Raw genomic sequence first — 21,384 nt, 5'->3', positions numbered from 1 at the left:
AAGTCGGAGGCTCGACAAAAACCATCTGTTTTAGAGTTGTATCAGTGTCGTTTTCGCTTTTTGTGTCACAGTTTGGACACATACCAATTGGAAGAATCGGTATTAATAAGAATATAAGTAGTTTTAAATATAATTTAGAATTATGAAATTATTGTACTGACAGGACAGAAATGAAGATTTTGATTTTAAAACAGTTAATTCAAGATATTTTATAGACCAATAAAATCCCTTTCTAAAACTTTTGAAAACATATAGGAGTTTGAAATACATGTAAAATGTAAATTCAAAAGTGTTTTATAAGACGCCTTTTAACTGTTTTTGTAATCTCTGTATCATTGAAGAGAACAGCAGATGACAAAAATATTTTTGTATATTACTTCCCTTTAAAATTCACTCTTTTATTTATTGACCAATCAAATATTTCGTTACAAGTAACTAAGGCGGGTGTTGCTATCGACAAAAGCAGGTGCCCAGACTCGAATATTTACTTTACCGGAACGAAAAAAGAGCCTACGTAAGTGATGGAGAATAGAATATTGATAAAATATATCCCCAGCTTGCAGTTCACTTAGAATAAGCTGTCTCAACTATTTTATTTTGTTATAAAATGCATTATATTGCAGTAGCGTTGTCAGAATGCTGACATTATCTATTTAATTAGGAAACAAAATATATAATAAAAAAAACATGACACACATACTTTGACATTTATGAACTGCAAACATACGAAAACACTGCCAGTGTATAAACAGTGACCTTAATAATATAAGTTACACAGTGTGCTACTGTCCTAATAAGTTATATATCCTCGTCTCATGGGTTTTTGTGCTATTAAGAATGCATTGTGAGTCACAATTTCCATTGAAAAAGCATGCATAGTATGAATTCATATGACGTACGAAATCATATGATCTGACAATATGGGTCAGTAAATTCTTGCGGAAGGTTTCTTCCAATACAAAGTCAAAGGTATACACAGACGTGCTGCTGGTATGGGTCACTGTTGTGGAATGTCAATTATGTCAATGGAATGCAATTTCATGGTGGTAATATATCAATGGGTAGGAATTTATATCTCAATGGGTCATAAATGTTCCTCTTCTGTTAAGATGTCTGTAAAAACCAGGGATGATTCCAGGTGTTTTCAAATGGGTCCTTTGAACATCAAATTGGGAATTTTTTATGCATAAAATCTAAGACGAAATAATATTTATTTCCTGTAAAAACGGAAAATGTATATTAAGATTCACCTGTACACTGATGTAAGTTGTAACATTTTGAATAATTCTGGATGGGCTACTGATTATGATATATATATGATTACCAAATCGCTTGACAGTTATTGGATTGAGACCAGGGAAGTGTTACATGATGCACTATCATCTTAGCTATAGTAACCTAGGCCTATTACAAAAACATGTATATCAGCTAACATAAACCACTGAAAAAATCATCAATTGTTTTTTTTTTCAACAACAGGTCATCTTTATAAATTTACCTAGATTCAAATGGATTTCAAATTGAACTTGCCAATTGTCAAATTCAGAAAAGCAATAACAAAAGTTTACATACTTAATTGATAAGATATTCAAAGCATTGAACCAGAGTACTTAAAAATTATTTGGATCATCTTCATAACTTTTGAAACAGTTCCATAATGATGACATCGTACATTGTATTTCATGAATGGTCTATCATCAACATTATTTTCAAAAAACGCTCAAACTTTTGTCTTTTGAGGAAATAGAGCAAAATATAAAATGATTTCTTTTAGAAAACAAGTTTTCATCATATTGTTTAACCGGCTCTGCTGGCGATCTGCTTTTACAATATTGGCGCCCATTAAAATTTATTCATCAATGTTATATCAAAATTTGAATTTGCTTTCGCCGAGGTCAGCTTTGACATCCATTTTCTCAAAAAGCATCTTTTTTATCAACCTGCCGGGCGATCTGCTTTTACAAGATCAAATACTCCCATAACATTTTAATCAATTGAATCTGGCTGCTAAAATTGTTTAGGAAGTACACCACTAACTCATGGCTCCATTGCTTTCTATGTTAAATTCCTCAATTTCAAGCAGACACAGCTCTTTCATTTTAAGTTCAAATAAAGTGACATTCATTGCATGTCAAAGCTACACTTTATGGTGTCTGTAACTGAAAAAATCAACATACCTTTAATGGAATATAAGAAAGAACTGGTTCCCGGAACTTCGGATATACCAAAACAGGTACTTCAGATCTTACAAACAGGCAAAATGTACCCTCTTTTGGTGCAGTTTTTTAAATATCCCAAATTATAAGTCAAAAAGTGTTCTACAATGATCACCAGTCATTCAGATTTCATTTGATACCAAAAATACATAAATATTCTACATATTTAGAAAGTTACACTCATGCGTAGGAACTATTTTGTGTTAAATATGTATTACTTTCTGGTATGTGCTTTCTGGCCGGGCCCGAATTAGTGGTGTTACATCTTTACCACATGTTGACATAATTAAATCGTTGTTAATATAATGCGATCAGAGACAGCATTCTTATCTGGATTTTAAAGCGTATTGATAAAACTATGAAAATTATAGTTGCCGAAATCGGTGACGGAAACTTTTCCAGAAATATCGATTTTTATTTTATTTTTCTGAATTGGGAATTTATTTTCAATTACATTATTTTGGGGCCGCTGGCCGATATAAGGGCCGCTAAGCGGCCCTAATCTATATAGTGGAATCATCCCTGAAAAACTGAACTTTTTATCTGATGATATGTATTATCCCATGTGTTTAACGTCTAAATAAGATGTCATGATAGCTAGGAACTATATATAAACAGGTTGTGATTTTCCTATGAAATATATGAATGGGTAGTGATTTTTGCATAAATAAATATATGAATGGGGGTGTTTTTTAAACCCAAGCCGGACATCTGTACCCAAATTTGTATGTTGAGACATCCCCAGGGTAAATTCCATATGGGGCAAAAACTATTTTGTATAAAGCATTATATTTCAGAATGTAGATGACCTGGATGCTTCATACTTTGTATGCAGATACCTTATAATATGAAGTTTCCATCTGTAATATGTATATGTCCTTTGTCCTTGACATCATTTTCATGGTTCAGCAACTGCGGAAAACAAATTATAGTGTTTTTGTCATGAATTTTTCACTTATTTTTATACAGTCTTCCAGATAAAGTTTTGAATCTACAGGCCTGAAGCTGAATTTTACTAAAATTTTAGTCAGATTCTATTGGCCAGTAGATAAGATTTTCACAGGCCCATCAGCACTTTTACAAGCCCCAGGGCTTGTGGGCCTGTGGTTGAGCGTGAAGACTGCTAATAGCTAGTAAAAGGATAACTATATTTGGTACATGGGTTCTTTGCAACATCTACATGTCAGTCAGACAAGGAAATTTATGGAGCAATTTTACCAGAAAAAGTTCTGTGTGCCGCGAAACATGTTGCAATAAAAATTATTCATGCCTTCATTTTGTTGTTAAAAATATTGAAAAGATATAGTTAGTTTCATTGATGGATAACAATATTTTCATTAAATGTTAGAGGCGAACAGAGGAAAATATTTTTTATTTAAAACTTTTAATCACACAACAGTTATTTATTATTGTATAGGATATTCATGAAGTAAAGATGGTTGTTGTATTAAATTCATCTGAGATATTTTTGATAGAATCAAGTAATATATTGATCGAATATTACAGTATTGTAAATAAACCCTCATCCTGCAGCTTTACAATTAAAACATTAAAATCTGTGATAATACAATACACTAACAAATTTTGACTGTACCTTTCAATCATAGCACATTAATTTTATTTAACAATGGCAGTGCATCATCACAAAACAGGTCAGGGAGATCCCTGCATTTCACATGACTTCGTTTTCATTTCATGGATCAGTAATCAAGGTTGAAGTTCAATGATAATGTCTGTTTCTCACATTCTATAAGCAGCTGGTCAACTACATCTGGTATTTGGAATGATTGTTAAGGGTACATGTCACTCTGGAAGGTTTCATTTGAAATTGAACTCATTTTCAGGGTTCATTGGTCAATATTTAGTTTTTGTAGTTTGGTCTTCTTAACCAGTCAGGGATACTACTTATACAAGTGATTTCATTATCACCTATTTCAGGGATTTGATAAATTCAGTTATCACATATTTAAGTGATTTTGGTGTTTCCTTTGATCTTCAAATGCTAATTTCATTAATTTTCCATATTTTGACAAAGTTTTCTTTGATTTCTACATAGATCAATTATCCTTTTCTCTTGTATATTAATTTCACCAGTGAGCTTGGACAGTAAGTTAGTGTGCAAAAGCTTTTGAAAGTACCCTTGGAATTTTTCTGTAATCAAATATTCATTAACTGTTCTTACAATCAGACAAAGGTCAACAATTTTAAGTAACCTGATTGGTCTTCTTTAGAGTTAAAATGATCTACTTCAAGGTTATGTCCTGATCTACAAATTATTCCAGTTTATGCATATTTTAGATAAACTGTAAAAACTGACAGGCTCATCAAGCAAAGATAATTTCTGCATGTATGTAGTTTTTTTTTAAATGGAATCCTTGTCTTTTAACCAATAAAAAAGAATGAAGTTTGTAGGAAAAATATCAAGAAAATGTTATAAACACTTATTGAAGTGATTTCATTTTTACTTCTCAAATTACATGTTTCAGTGATTTTAAAAAGTCTGAATATATTTTTGTGAAAATTTTCAATTTTTCAAAGCCAAAATCACTTAAAGATGTGATTCTGAAATCACTTGTATAAGTACATGTAGTACCCCTGACTGTTAACTACTAGTATATTTAGTTCTCAGACATTGTAAGTAATAGGTCAACTATATTTGATGTAAGGAATGATTGTAAGGATTACATGTCTGTCTGGCATGATTCATCTGACCTTGATCTCATTTTCATGGCTCATTGGTCAATTTTAGTTTTCCTGGTTAAATTTGTTTTTATATAAAGTAAAAGGAATATGTCAACCATATTTGGTGCATGGAATGATTGTAAGGTGTACATGTCTGTCTGACATGTTTCATTTGACCTTGACCTCATTTTCATTGTTCATTATGGTTTCAATGTTAGGTTTTCTGGTTAAGTCTGTTTCTTAGATACTATAAGCAATAGGTTAACTATATTTGGTGCAAGGAATGATTGTCAGGTGCACATGTCTGTCTGTCAGGGTTTATCTGATCTCTACCTTATTGTCATTGATCTTTGATTATGTTAAGAATATGTTAAACATTATTATTAAATCAGTCATGGTCAGTAAAGCAGGTGAGACATTAGCATGTGGACTCTTGTTATCCATAACATTGTTTTAGCTTTCACTTACTCGGAAGAAAGCATAGATATAGTGGTAATCTATGGGATGAGGATCAACTCCTGGAATAGGGGGCATTAAGTATGATATTTTTTTCTTTAGATAGACGTTTAAGATGACTGCAGGGTCTATAATTGTCCCTGCTATTATCCCTTTGCGACCACCTATACCAGGGAAATCCAAGCTATCAATTGATACTAATACTAAAATTGAACTTAGCACAGGTATAGTATATTTAATAATACTATTATATCACTCAGGGTTTGAAACAATGTCTTTCTGCTAACCTTACATCAGTAAATGTTTTAGGTAGACAAACAGAACTTTATTGTGAACTGACTCTGTCTATTTGTTTATATATATTAGTGAGACCGTTAAACATCAGGATTTTTTAGTAGTCCTTTAGATTTGAGATAGCACTTTTTTCCTGAAATTATTGAAACACATTGATAATGGATTCTATTGTAAGATCTATTCAGACTGTAAATTGTACCATGGTGCTTGAAGGCCCTGGGGAGAACACTGTACCAAGATACAATTTGTATTGTTTCAATATTTAGGCCAAAAGTACCATATGTGTTATAAACACTATAATCATAGCAAGCACAAAAACTTTCCTCATAAAATTTATGTCTGTTGTTTAATAACACTCCTGAAGTTAACATGATGTTCTTTCAGATCAAAAGGATGTTGAGATATTCTACACAATCAATGGAAAGAAACCGGACCCATTTCCTAAAGTTGGATCAGAGAGATATACAATGCAGTACTTTGCTCCTTTTACGTTACCTGCAGGAAAACAAACGGTTAAGGCGATGGCAGTGTCTAAGTATGTTTCTTTTATTGATTTGGCCTTTAAAAACACCTTTTGTTTAGGGTATCTCAATTCACCCTATATTTTCAGCACTGACTTTAAAAGCTTGGCAAGCGCCTAACCTGGCAGTCAAGTTTATAAAATATTCTAACAAAAACTAACAAAATTTCATTTTCTAAAATATAGGTGTCATTTATCAATCAATAGCACAAGGGTGATGTAAAATCTATATATAAAAGTGGGAACTATTTAAAATACCTTTAAAATAATGATCTCTAATTTTGCTAAAGTTTGAAAATATAACAAAATCTGATCAACCATGATAAGATGATATGATATCCTTTTTGAAATTCATGCATAACTATTAATGAAATATGAGAATCCAAGATCACTACTGGAATTTTTAGTCCTTTTGAAACAGCTTTTATGTGACCTTTTCTTTTATGAACTCTACAAATAGAATTTTTATGATCAAAGATTGTGACACTGAAGACCTATGCAGCTCCTTCTGCACAGTGTTTGCTGGGGATTAATAGAATTGCAAATATATATGCTTCTATATCCATGCTACACAATTCATATCCTTGTTATATCACAATGAACCAATGAAAACATTATATCAAATGAATTATGATATTATAAAGATAAAAAAATGATGAAAAAAAAGGAACTTGAACTAAAAATATTCATTTGTGAATAAAGTTATTTTATGTTCTGTGAATGATAATGTGGAATACAAATATTGGTTAGTTCCAATTCATGTGTTTTAACTTACTTTGCAACAAGATTATTCCTTTGGAGTTGGTCAGCCTGTTGAAGATATCGTAACCCAAACCTTTCATATTTTTCAGAGATGGTATGAGAGAAAGTAATATAGGAACAAAGATATTTGAAGTAGGATTCGTACCCAGTAGAGAAGTAGCTCCTGTAGATGATGATTTAGGATTCCAGGAAGAATTAGACCATCAAAATACTACAGTTAGTATTTCATTTATATTCAACTGTCTAGGGTATCCATGGTAGCCTCCTTGCCTGGAGAAACGCACAGCAGTTAGGAGTAAAAGCATTGATTGGTTGATTGAGGTCAGAATAATGTGTCTGAGTATTGTGAAATATCTTTCTGTGGACTGTAAGCAAGGATGTTAGAATACTAACACAAGTTGGTCTAGTACAATGGCAGGGTATATGCATAACTCATTAACATGTTATCTTCCTGAATATGCATGTAATGTTTGCCACTGGGGCTTAGCTTAAACAGGTGTTACTGTAAAATAAGAATGATAAAAAGGTATACTTATTTTTATTGCTTTTGTAGTAAATTACATTAATAATACTTAAACAGATAAATTTATAATACTTGTATTTTTTTTTCTTCAGCTGAATGTGAAGAGAGCAACAAAGAACTTATTGCTATCAGAGAAAACTGCATGGACTGATATGGGTACTATGAAACAAACAATACAGAAAATGGCAGGTTGGTAACAATTGTATAGAACATTTGATATATTTGAATATATGTATTTATTACATGTAAAACAGGATCCCTTATGAGTTCCGAAAAACAATTATATTACACTGGAGTCCGTTGATTTCAACATATGTTACCAATCTGATCTTCATTTTTATTTACAGAGGATATGTGCTCATATGAACTATGGGTATTTAGAAATAACTCTTATTGTATTAAGACAAGGCGAAGGATTTCAAACAAAACTTGAAAAGATATGGATATATGCTTGTTCAGAATTTTACTTTCAAGTTAGTCAAAAAATGTAACCAGTATGGCCAGGCTCTTTGTATAGATTTTTTTTTTCAGAGTCAATTAGGATTGTTTTGAATTTCAACTATATTCATCTTCTTTTTAAACAGATATGAATGTATCAGGAAGTAACTACAGAAAACCAACAACAGGAACCAGATTCTTAAACAACAGGAAATCAGTTCATGATAAAAATGAGGTACATATAAGTTGATCTTTGCATATTTGTATACCTCATCCTCCACGAGGTTGGTTTGTTCGGGACCATATGAGTATTTGGACCATACACGTATGGTTCGGGTGTTTAAAAGATGGATGTTGCCATAAGTACGAACCTTAAAGGTATCATTAATTAAGAGTTTTAATTGTGACTTATTACATCAAATGGCAACCATTGGTACATGATTAATGAAATAAAGTTTATTTTACTATAATTAAAATTATTTTTACATGTATTGTCGAATTGTCCTTACAAAACACATGTGTCGATTTTGACTTTGGAATATGACTTCAAGGAATATTTAAATGTGCCGTTTAACAAGAAGTCAACTGTTTAAATCACAGGTACTTGGGGCATTGCACCCTCACCTTTTTTCCCCTTATTTTGATATTTTAATTTGATTTTAGTAAATATTTTTTTAATATCTTAAATTATTTTTAGTTATTTGATGATCTTTAATGTGTTCATGCTCCTATCTATACAATCACAGTAGTTTAAATGTGCTGTCCCTATATGTTTTTATGTATGAACTACTGTTATTGTAAGATCATATGAATAGAAACAAAAACACATCAATTAAGTAAAATTTAGAAGAATTTAAAAAATTGAATTATCTAAATACTGGAGAAAGAAGAAAAAAGTCCATTTAGAATATATTCGAAAAATAACTATATGGTCTAAATACTCATATGGTCCAGCTTGTTATTATCTAAAGGAGTATATACTCATATGGTCAAAATACTCATATGGTCTGGAACAGGTATATTGTTATACACCTGTATATTATGTTCCATAACATTTTGTATAATAGATTTGGTCAATGGGTACTATATTTATTTTTCAGAAACCAATTATGTCCAGGCCTGGGGTAATGGTAATTTGTAATTGAAATGCATTGTAATATTACATTTTTTTTATGTAATGCAAAGTAATTTGTAATGCACATTTTCTGCATTACAATTACATGTAATGTAATGATTACTTTCGTTAAAAATCAATGTAATGCCTCCATTACTGTACATTACTTTTCATTACAAATTGGTAAAATACATAAAATTTACATAATTTATGTCTGTCACATAATTGGTTTCTGAAAAATAAATATAGTACCCATTGACCAAATCTATTAAACATAATGTTATGGAACATAATATACAGGTAAAGCTTGATTTTTCCATTCAAGAATCATGTTGTGGGTACAGGTATCTGTAATCCTTAGATCACCTAATTCTAGTTTATCTTTGTGAATGTTTTTGAGAAAAATCATCACAATTTGAGCAGAATACTACATGAAGGACATTGAACACCCAACAATCAATCAATCATTTGTTTAAAGAAAATTAGATTGAGTTAGGGTTCTGAAGATAAAAGTTATGGTAATAAAGATGTGAATATATAGTTGAAAATTTTATCATATTTTGAAGTTGTTACATTCAAAATATTTTACCTATGTTAAACTGTAATTAAAATTGATAGAAATTGTTTTGTATAAAAATACAAGCTTTTGAATACATTATTAAGAGGGAATTTTGTGTTTTCATGTGAAAAAGCTCGTGTGTCATTTACATAGTTGTCATTGTGACAATTTCTGTGTAAAACTGGTAACACTCTATATTGGGATCAGTTGAAATAAAATTTACTTTCATTTTTAGTCTAAAAAGGATTAAACTTATGTTGAAAAAAGTATAAATGAATTAAAGAAGTTGTTAACCCTTTGCATAGCTTTGTAAATTCATGCTATTTATATTTCAGTACAACAGATCACATGATGATACATATGGAGGACGTAGTTCAAGAAGACATGACAGAGATATACCCGATGCTCAAACTCAAGCCATGAGATTAACCAGGGAAGCTGAACTTCTCAAGTATGTAGTGATTTTTGTAGCCTAGATCTACTTTAAAATTACTCTAAATTTAGAAATTTTTGGGATGTTTTTATTAATAAGAAAATTGTGACTGTATAGGTTTCACGAAAATAAAAACTCACATTTTTAATCTGATAGCATTATATGTATGCAGCATTTCTTGAAGTTAATCTAACCTTTTTGTCCGTCTTTGTTGAGACAAACTAATTGCACTGAGAAGATATTTGTAGAAAATCCGGACAGTGAAATTTAGGGTTTAAAGTTGCAATTTAAACAAAAACAACAATTAGATGAACTGGCTACATTTAAAACATTATTTCTGTTTGAAATTGAATTTGTATGTCTACAGAGTTTTTTGAAGCTTTTATTTTGTGTTGATTTGATCATCAATTGCATATTTCAAAAAAGGTTTTTAAGAGCATAAGAAAAGAAAAGTAGACAAATGATTTTCATACTTCTGCAGTGACCAATCATGTTATCATTAATTTTATTTATTATAGGAGTTACAGTGAAACTCAGTCAGATCCATTTTCTCGGTACTACATTAGTCGTGGAAGTACTGGACAACAGGAAGCAAGGCCTATACCACCCAAACCTGGAAAGGTATGTGAAATAATAGGAACTATATGTAGACTGATATTTTCCTCAGTATCATATAAACCATTAGAAATGACTTTTGTTTTAAACTGTGACATAAAATTACACTAAACTACATTAATTGGATATTGATAGTATAATTTTTCTTATAAGTATTTAACTTTTAACCGTGATATCTCATTTTGATATTTATACAATTAAGTAAGTGGTCAATACAGATTTCACATTATAACTTCATACCTGCCAACTTTTCAAAATCTCCATGGGGGATTTTGCGTGCAAGAGGACCTAATGCTCGTCTTACATTGTTCTAAATGTTTTTAATCTACTACTACATTGTTCGAAAGAGTATGTATAAGCTTAAATACCCTTTTATCTCCTTTGAATGCCAGTTTTGAGGTATTCAGTTAATATAATAAAGAATTTTAAAATTCATGTCAACACCTATCATGGGGGAAATTTCCCATAAATCGTAACATTTAGACCTGTGCATGAAAATCATCTATAGCTATGTTATTACCGTTTTTGTTATTTTTGATAGATGGGCACCTGTGTATATTGTAAATCAGTTGTACCTTTCAACACTCAGTCTTGTGTTGTTTGTGAGGGACCTATACCTCTTCAATACCATCAACCTAATCCAGAACTCAGGTAGGTTTTTATCTAATTTTTCTTGAATATAGGATTATTTTTTAAGAAATTATGGGATTAAGGTGGAGTTAAAAGAGATCTTTTATTTCCGATAGTTTCATTTTCTGACTTACATGTAATAATGTTTCATGATAATCTGTTTTTGATCATATTTTGTTTAACGTCTCACATTAATTTGCATGTGTAACTTTTTACGGAATTCATGTAGATATCATGGTGTTCTGGGTAATTTCATTTCTTTGTTCTTACTTAAATGTATTTAACATGTTCATTAAGATTTGTTTACAACAGCCTTCATAATATCAATAGCTCAACCTGAGGGCTATTCCATTAAAATGTATGTGGGAGGGTAGGAAGGGAAGTTTAATTATTGAATGTGGGTCATGGGTCTTTTTTCAGTATGCATCTATTACCATTATGCAGAATTATCTAAAAAATGGTTCTTGGTTGTAGGGATATTTTGAAAGTCCCTTCCTATCCTCCCACATACATTTTAATGGAATAGCCCTGATCCATTTTGATTGCAATTCAGCAAATAAGAGCAAATGTTTTGGTTTTCAAATTACTGAAATTTACATACTCAACACGTTTCATGTTTGTATTTATTATGTAAACTTTCATTAAAACAGATCTGCAATCAAAGAGAGAGATATACATGAAGATAGGTAAAACTGAAAAATATCAGAATTTTGCTGATTTTTATTTTATTTTAAGATTGTTTGCCAAATTCATTGATTTTGTATTTCCCAGTTTAATGCTATCTTTTTTTAAAAGTCATACTGGATACAGAATTTGAAAATGTTTAAGAAATAGTTACATCCTCAGAAATAGTTAAAAGGGGACCATATATTTCATTAATCACGAGTATGGGAGGCTATTTTAACAAACCCAATGGCAAAAAATGCATGTAGCTGGAATTTAAATGGCTCATCAAAGGCAATACACCTTTTTGGGGTGAATAAAAGAAAAAGTAAGAGGTTATGATTCTTGCATCTTTCCATAAAATTAAATGGATTTAAAATGTTACTAGGCAAAAGTGCTACATGTGATATTTGAATTTGATGCTTTCTTACTGAATTCCTCAATGTCGTTCCCTTTGTTATATTACCAACTGTTTATTAATCTTTGGTGCAGGCTAACATCATATTATTATCACATTCTTAACAATCCTAATAGATAGATCACCACACTTATAATTATATATGTTGTCACTAACTTAGTTCCTTAGATATACTTTACTAAAACATTAATACATGTATACCAAAGTTCTAAATCTAGTATCACAACAATTTCAGTTGATGTCACAATAATATCTCTCTACCTGTATAATATCAACATTTAGCAATAATTTTATATATCGTAATACTCAGAAGTACAAATAAAGGAAAAAGATTTTCAATAGCTGTCTGTCACAGATGATGTTTTAGTCAGATAGACCTTAACCAGTTTCAACTTGTCTCCTTCATCCATAATGAGCAATGTTTACTTTGTAGAGTGGTAAAGAAATACTTGAAATTTATGAAATCCTGCATGGCTAAAACATTATTTTTTTTAAGTAAAAGTTTTAATGAATTATTTTTCATAAGAAAAAATAGTCATTCATTATTAGATGGTAAAACTAATTAAAATCTGATTTTTCAGGATTGAATTTTACTTTTTATATGAACAGATGTATATCATTTTATGTAAAGTAATTTAAACAGTACAGAAAGATTTACAATAAAAGTGTTTAACTTTTTGTTCTATTTAATTTCAGGAATGGTTTCATGTCAGGAGTTGAGGTAAGTTCAGATATATATCATCTGTCATACCATAAAATAAAGAGCAGCTCTAACTTCCTTTTTGTTATGGAGGAAGAGTTGAAGACCTGTATTATGATTGAAAAGTGTTATGGATAAGATGTAAACATTAACCATATAAACCATTCATGTAACTAATTTTCTTGTAAATGATTCAATTCTTTTTAATTTTTATAAAGAGGTATATCAAGAATTGTAAGGTGCTTACAAAGATGTGCGTATGTTATAATTTTTGTACATTTACTAAGTATTGAACAACAGATTATATTCAGTTGTGATGTTCCTTGAAGTTTTACAAACATGCCAAGCTTAATATATGTAGTATATTTGGTGTTGATTATAATACATTTGTTACTAACTTGAGTAAGTATCAAACAATAGTCTATATACAAATGTATTCAGTTGTACTTTTCCAAAAAGATTCACCAAAACACCAAACTTAAATGTTGCTATTTCAGTCACAATGGTTACCTGTATCTCACCCAGTTGGAGCACCCCTCAGACCTACAAGTACCGTGTCTACACAGACAGTAGGATTGTTTTATCCATCAGAGAAAGGATTATCAAACAAGAAAGAAGAAATTGAGAAAAAGGTTGCATTAGAACAGTCTATGAGGGACAGACAACCCTTGATGACACCAGTTAGTCCAGGAAAAGGTAAGTGAAAAGTATAAGAAGAAAATGCTATCTGTTCAAAAGTTGCTTTATGTCCAACATTAAATTTTGTTGGTTCTGAGTTTTATTTTCCATATTAAAAAATATCAACAAAAAAAGCAATAAGTAAATATCTTTTAATTAATACTTCTTTCTTTTAGATATTAAAAATTATGGCATATTGTAGTTACACTTAATGGAATTAAGTTGTTAAACTGGCATATTCTTTTTTATTTACTGAAGTCTTAATTTACTATTTTATTACAGGTTATTGGAGAAAACAAGTGGACCATATCTGTCACCACTTAAAAGCTCATGCACAGAATGATGCTGAATTTAGAGCTCTCATTGGTGAACCTAAGATGGGAAAAGTATGATATAGTTTGTTGTTAGATATATTTTGATTTATTATTATTTTTCTTTGTTAAAGTAAAATGGATGCTTAATTTTTTATTGAGTAAAATTTTGCCATTTTAGAATGCAATTTTGAGACATTATAGTTTATTTTAAAGATGATTTAAAAAAAAGTGGCAGATTATTTGATTTAATGTTTTTTTTGAAGTGTTTATAATATTCTAGATTTTGGTGTTTTGTTTTTTTTTAAATTTATGGGGTATTAAACAAATCCAAATTGTATTATATAGTTTCTTATTTAGTCAGTTCGAGATCGTATGAATGTTTACTTGATACTTTTCAGTTATTGTCGGGAGCCGTACAAGAAGATGGCCATGAATTAAGTATAACCTTGACCTTTGCAATTAGAGGAAACAAAGATCCATTGACTGGTAGAAAACTTGGCATTACAGGAGATTATCTCAGTATGCACACAGAGAATGATAGTCTCACAAGTTATAGAAGTGATTCAGAAGGTAGGAGGGATTTGTTTTGACAAGATGTTGCAAAATGTTGTTTTGGAATTGGATGTTAAATACCAAAAGAGGGCATGAGCATCTTGGAAATGTGTTTACAAAATCATAATTATTAAAATTTCAAAAGGGAGTAATGGACCATTCTTATCAATTTTTTATGCTGGAAGACTTGATATAGACCATTTTAATCTTTCAAAGGTCATGTCCTTCCATAGTATACTTTTTATTAGACTAATGGTAAATCAAAAGTAAAATTGAGATTGTTGCCTCAAGGATAGTCAACCCATATTCTAAAATTTATCTCAAACATGTTCATTAGATACAAACTCTATATATATTGTCTATTCTTTTTAGGAAGTATAACATGTATGAAATTGAATTCTATGAGGGGGTTTAATTTATAGAATAGAGAATAATAGGCAAAAATTGAAGAATAAAAGGCAAAAAATATAAAGATAACAGAAAAATGGTCTAAAAATTTAAAGAATAAAGAAATGAAGGACCCCATCCAGACCCTCTTCTGTGAGAGATAACAAATTCAACTTACTTGTCACCAAGAATTAAACCTGAAAAGATAACTTTATAAATTTTGTTAAGATAGAACAATGCAAATTTGAAGAAAAAGACTATTTGTTTTAAATATAATCACTCTATCAAATGGTTGTTTTATTTTTTAGATGAAGAAATAGCAAAAATAACTGGAAAAAAGAAAACGACAGTAAGGAAGCCAAAACCTAGAAGAAAGGAAACACCTAAAGTAGCTGTAGGTTTAAATATCAAATTTTTTTCCAGTTTAATTAAACCTTTGATCAGTTTTTTTCTGCTTATACACATAATTACTATGCCTCCAACTGACGAAAGCTATTGTGTTTAGAGACCTTTTTATGTCAGTTGTCTCTCTTTTACAATTTGATCAGTTTACTTATTAATATTAAAATCCATTTGTAACTTAAATTTTAAAAGAGGTTATAATTTATGGTAAGAAGTATGTTGTCCTTAAAAAATAATCAAATGATCAAAATTAAACTAAGATAATTATTTATGGCAAGGGATAAGTCCTCGTGGATAATTACCAAATTTTGAATTTAACATCACTATAGAGAACTTCTGTCAGCTGTATTATTAAGTCTGATTTACAGACAACATTAATCAAACAAATGCTTGTTCATTTTCAGCCAATTGACCAGAAAATACTAAAAGAACTTGGTCCTTCAGGTGAGGGAGATCCAACAGAGATTCAGAGACTCATTGATGAGGTATTTATCGTATATAGATGTCTTTTCGTTTTTGTGTTGTTGGGTAGCTGTCATATTGACAAATATCCCACGTCTCCTTTTTTTCTTTGGAATGTATTTCAAGATATTCTATTTATACCAATTCCACACACAAAATGTTCATTTAACATTTAAGTTAAAGTTTTATGTTGTATATAGTTGCATTGAAATGAACAAATGCATCTAGTCACGGGCTAGTCCATATTCTTGGGTTAAGATTTTGTCCATAATAAACAAGAATATTATATTATGTATGTCACTCTGATATGTTTTTTTTTCTGAATAATTGGTATTTTCATTTTGGTATATTTACTTTAAAATTACACATAAATCAGAGGAAACAGTAGTTTTCCAATGTTTAAATCTCATGAATCCGTTAAGAAGATACAAATCAAAGTCCAAGACAAAATCTGAGGGAATCTCATGAACTAAAGGAGCGAGACCGAGTGCCTCCACAGGGTAAGCGTCTCCTGATATGCATGCAGCACCTGTCATGCAAATCCTCACAAAGTCAATATGTCAAACCTTTTGTAAAAGTGTTTTGAATTACAAACTGATAAAGTCCTGAATATGCATGAAATACTTGCCACTGGACTGGAGGTTTAGCAATCAAAATATGGCGTGTAATGAGGTAATTGTCATTTTTTTTTGTATTCAGTTAAATGTTTATTTTGTTGGGATTGTTTGAGTTTTTCTATGTGCATTTTTTAACACGTTGTATATTTTAGGGGGCTAATGCTGAATGTACAAATAAAGATGGTTTACCGTGCATTTATGTTGCTATCAAAAACAGACGAGTGGAATGCCTACCTGTACTGATTGATCAAGGTGTGGAAGTAAATCAAAAGGGACCATCTTCTATGTAAGTATATCACTCTTCTGTTATGTCAAAATTTCAATAAAAATGTTAAAATGTTATGCATCCATTTATTAGAAGGCAGGAAATCAAATTTTTTGAATAAAAGGATTTGTGTGTTATACACCTGTGAGACATTTAAAAACAAAACATTTAGTTGTAAATTTACGATACTCAACAAGAGATACATGTCTATATAGTATGCCAACCCCTAAAGGGACCCATTTATAGACAGTATAAAATAAGGAAATGCAATATGACTGCCAATGAGACAACTATCCACCAGAGACCAAACGGATCGATACCATTAAGAGTACAAAATAATGAAAAGGTTATTGTTTTGTAGAGCAAAATATATTGTCAATAAGGACTAGGTATTATGTCAAAATTTATTTATTTCTCTTCTATGTTTCCTTGTTTTTTTCTCTTTATTTCAAACCACAGAAAATATTCTATTTATTATACTCATATCATTTTCTTTTTTGCAGTAGAGGGAATACACCTCTTCATGAAGCAGTTACTCTTGGTACATCAGGATTGAAAGTTGTCGATACTTTACTTGGGTAATGTTTTTATATTTAAACCAAATAATAAGTGAATCATGAATAAGGGAAATACAGTAATTGGAACTTAAAAAATATATACCCAATAAGTTATATTTACAGTTGAACCTCGTTATGTCGAAGTCAAAGGGACCGGACCAAAGTATTCGACTTAACCGAGGTTCGACTCATCTGAGGTCAAGTGTGTAAACTATATACTTTGAACAGTGCCTTTTTTCAAAATGACACTTTATGGTTGTGTATTCAATCTCCATATTTTTTGGTCCTTCATAATAATAAAGCTCACAATTAAAATACAAATCATGCACAAATAAAATCAATGGTATACACAAATATTTACAAAGATCAGTCACTATAAATTATGAAATCACTCGCGAAACGAAACAAGTTCTGAACAGTCTCTGATGAGGTCCTCTGCTTTAAATCAAATTATTATGAATTTATCATGTCTAAATCCTTTTATTAGGGCCCCGCCGAATGGCAGACGCCCTATAGTGATAAGTCTGTCCGTCCGTCAGTCTGTCTGTTCGTCTGTAACAAATTGTGTCCGCTCTATATCTAGACAAACGTTATGATTTCAAAGTTTATACTTGACATGTATATTAACCAACACCAGAGGGTGTGTCATAATTTATGTACAACTTCCTAGGTCAAAGGTCAAGGTCATAAACTTCGGTTTCAGTTGACAACCCCATGTCCAATGATAAAGATACAAATTTTTTACCACACACTATTCACAGCGGGCCCACAGAGATGGCTCCCATCTCAATGATATCTAGTTTACTGTAATTATTAAATTTTAATTCTAACGATTCATTTAATCTCGGCTTGGGTCATTTAAATTCGTTTCGTTTTTATGTTAGGTGAAATATGTTCAACACACTAACGTACCGCTTGGACGATCCACAAAGGTGTTAATTACCGGTCACCATAAACATGTTATTTTAACTGTTATACAAACAAGTATGTTTAATCAGCTTTAATCTCTTTTGAAAATGATTAGGTTACATAAGAAATACATCCGATTTGAACTTTTATCATTAGGTCTGCATCTTTCGAAAATTCTTGATCATTCTTACTTTCGAACTTCGAGACATCAGGGTCAATTTACATCAGTTTTACATCAACCAGACTATAAAATTTACTCGACTTAACCGAGAATTCGAATCAACCGAGTTCGACTCATCAGAGGTAATTATGCATTGATCAAACAGGAATTTTACTGGGACGGAGAAATTACTTCGACTCATCCGAGTTTACAACACAACGAGGTCTGACTGTAGTTAGTTAGTGACATTGATTATTTGTTTGTTCACTGCTAAAATCAATGATCAATCATGATAAAAATTTCGAATAAAGAAATTTAAACTAATGATTCTTGTGCCTAAAACTATGCAATAACAGATGAGAATAGGAAAAATTAGTTTTTTAAAAAGTACAAACATGTACCAAAACATTTTGTGTAGTATTTGACAAGGAAATATACTATATTTTAAGATTTGTAGAAATATTTCACTTGAAATCTGTAGTACTTTTAAACTATTCATGCAAAAATTTAACTGCTTAATTTCATTTATAATATAAATGTTTTCTCATAACAGATTGGGTGCTGATATTAACAGGAAGAATGACAGAGGTGAAACACCATATGACTTAGCAACAAAGGGAGGATATGAAAACATTGTTAAGAAATTGTGCTCACATTTAGGACAGTCACAACTGGACAAATTAATGAAACATAAAACTAAAGCATAGTTATTGACAATACTTTACATATTTGTCTCATTAGTTGTATGTTAAATCAGGAGAAAATAAGATCCATGGCGCTTACATTTTGATATTAAAGAAACTTGATTGGTGGAAATGTATTATGATGGTAATAAGGGACATGGGAGTATAGAGTAGCTAAAAATGGTGCCTTTATTATGTATCATGTTTAGTTGGCAAGAAAAATATAACGCTGGTAGACATAATAATGGCTTGAAAGGTTTGCAGTGGGTCCAGTGTAATCCAACCTTTTATCTGCAAAGTTTTTACACCCAAAATCACTCAAATGTTAACTAAATTTTTTGAAGTGATCAATTTGAAACTTTAAGAGGTATTTAAAACCTTTTTTTTTCTTCATGAAATCAAGATAGGATTGATCATTTTGGTGATTTTGGTTGTAAATCATGAAAATTCATGCTGAAAACCTAGGTAATCCTTTCAAACTTTTATGGATCCATTCCTTGGGATATATACAGGTGCTTTTCAACATGTACTTTTCACATATAAATGTGACCTGTATCATATAATTGTTATGTGAAATATCAGGTAAATGAATGTTATTTTTTATTTGAAATATCAGAAAAATTGATGTAATTGTCATGTAAAATATCAGGAACATTGATGTAATTGTCATGTGAAATATCTGGGAAAAGATTTAATTGTAATGTAAAATATCTGGGAAAAGATTTTATTGCCATGTGAAATATCATGAACATTATTGTCATTGTTATGTGAAATATCAGGAATATTATGCAATTGCCACATGAAATTCTAGGAAATTTAATGTAGTAGCTTGATATAAAAAATATAAAGAGGCTTAAATTGTTATGTGAATATTCAACTATATTCCATTGACTTGTGGGGCATTTAGGGGTTTTTCTTGTAGTTGTATGTATGTTATTGTATTTTATATTGTGACATGTATGTGCTATTTATTTTCTATCTAATGGAAAACTGTTTGAAAATCACAAAAAATTTAGGCAGCAGTGGTATGTTGGAATGTTACAAACTTTTTAATCAACATTTCATGAACATTGGAAAATTACTTTAACATGTTGGAATAATTGTGTCATTAGAATACTACATATTTGACATATACTTGAAATCCTTGTTTCTATTTAGATAAAGAATAGACCTCAAAGTGCATTTATCGTAGTTCCATCAATCATCAATCATCATTAGTTGACATTTAGTTTAAAGACTTTTTTGCAAAGGAAATTGATATTACATAGAAGTCATAGTTGACTCACACCTTTTCATATTTTCATACTTTCTGTGATATTTTTGTTGTATTATATATTAATGTGTATTGTCTTTTTTACCGCAAGAATTTTTTATTGTGCTGTCAAGTGGTTGTGAAGTGTGACAATATCACATTCATATTTTGCTATTTTCTATCATTATACTCGGCCAACAGAATTATTGTGTAGATTCTTGCCACCAGGTGATGTTAGTAAAGAATGTGTTCATTAATACACAAGTGATATTCTTTCTGATAAAGTTAATATTTCAGGCTTGACCATTTCTTGATATAAGCAAAAATCATAAATGAGAGATATTGTTGACCATTTCTAATATGTAGTCTTATGTACAAAAAGGACAATTTCATCACTCTTACAGATTTTGTACTTAACATACTTAACCTTTATTTATTACATATTTTGAGAATTAGACCTTAAAGTGAAACGTTCTGTTTTTTTTCAATTTGAAAAATTAGAGCTTAAAGCCCAATTTCTAATCTTTTCAACATGTAAACATACATAATTTAAACAATATCATTGCCATAGTGCATGCAGTTTTGTGTTGTTTCATTATGTTCACTGCATTGCAGCAAGTTTGGTCACAATTTGAACTAACAATAAATCTATGTTTCTTTTTTAACCGGTGACAAGAAAGTACATTTTAATTTTATTTTTGCCAAAAAATAGAAAACTGCCATAGAATGGGAAATGCCTCCTTGTACTTACTATTAGAAAGGGGGTATTGCTATTGTAGAAATAATATATAGATTTCCTGTTAAACAAATGTTACCAAATAAATTATTTAAAATAGTTTTCTGCTTCTGTATTTTTTTGTTATCAGTCGACAATGTTAAGTTTGAATAGAGGTATTGCTTTCCATTGAATTAACTCAAATATGTTGAAAGGATAAAAAGCTTGATCATCAATTACAGTAATTCTATACACCAAATATAGTTGACCTATTGTTAAAGTATCTTGAGAAACAGGCCTTATCATGATAACTTAACATTGAATACTGAACTGTGATATGATCAGACAGATATGTATACTTTGCAATGATTTAAATTACCGCTACCACATATAGTTTCCCTATTACTC

The 21,384-nt window shown here is 30.4% G+C and overlaps 1 protein-coding gene across 3 annotated transcripts; it reads left to right on the top strand.

Annotated features, from left to right (window-relative positions):
• The first annotated feature begins 428 nt into the window (after nucleotides 1-428).
• On the top strand, nucleotides 429-21,097 carry LOC127738592 (double zinc ribbon and ankyrin repeat-containing protein 1-like). Of its 3 annotated transcripts, none has more exons than XM_052249911.1 (19): nucleotides 429-514; nucleotides 5,457-5,578; nucleotides 6,033-6,183; nucleotides 7,020-7,146; nucleotides 7,546-7,642; nucleotides 8,038-8,126; nucleotides 9,900-10,015; nucleotides 10,516-10,618; nucleotides 11,154-11,263; nucleotides 11,893-11,928; nucleotides 13,020-13,044; nucleotides 13,521-13,719; nucleotides 13,984-14,087; nucleotides 14,414-14,585; nucleotides 15,263-15,348; nucleotides 15,761-15,841; nucleotides 16,588-16,721; nucleotides 17,204-17,278; nucleotides 18,880-21,097. In XM_052249911.1, the coding sequence occupies exons 2-19, from the start codon at nucleotides 5,470-5,472 to the stop codon at nucleotides 19,031-19,033; spliced, it is 1,968 nt and encodes a 655-aa protein (XP_052105871.1). In that variant the 5' UTR covers nucleotides 429-514; nucleotides 5,457-5,469; the 3' UTR covers nucleotides 19,034-21,097. The 3 variants fall into 3 exon arrangements, with proteins under 3 accessions (XP_052105871.1, XP_052105874.1, XP_052105873.1); XM_052249913.1 differs by having other exon boundaries at nucleotides 438-514; nucleotides 5,461-5,578; XM_052249914.1 differs by lacking the exon at nucleotides 11,893-11,928.
• The last annotated feature ends 287 nt before the right edge of the window (nucleotides 21,098-21,384 follow it).

This window comes from Mytilus californianus, unplaced genomic scaffold (assembly GCF_021869535.1).
Source record: "Mytilus californianus isolate M0D057914Y unplaced genomic scaffold, xbMytCali1.0.p SCAF_4, whole genome shotgun sequence".
Taxonomy (NCBI): domain Eukaryota; kingdom Metazoa; phylum Mollusca; class Bivalvia; order Mytilida; family Mytilidae; genus Mytilus; species Mytilus californianus.
Note: the sequence above shows the minus strand (reverse complement) of the source record. Positions and strands in the feature narration are given on the sequence as shown.

Coding starts and splice junctions, on each gene's coding strand:
- LOC127738592 (XM_052249911.1), top strand. CDS start 5,470: ATGACTGCAGGGTCTATAATTGTCCCTGCTATTATCCCTTTGCGACCA. Junction 11,264..11,892: donor CAACCTAATCCAGAACTCAG/GTAGGTTTTTAT, acceptor TCATTAAAACAG/ATCTGCAATCAAAGAGAGAG. Junction 16,722..17,203: donor CAAAAGGGACCATCTTCTAT/GTAAGTATATCA, acceptor TCTTTTTTGCAG/TAGAGGGAATACACCTCTTC.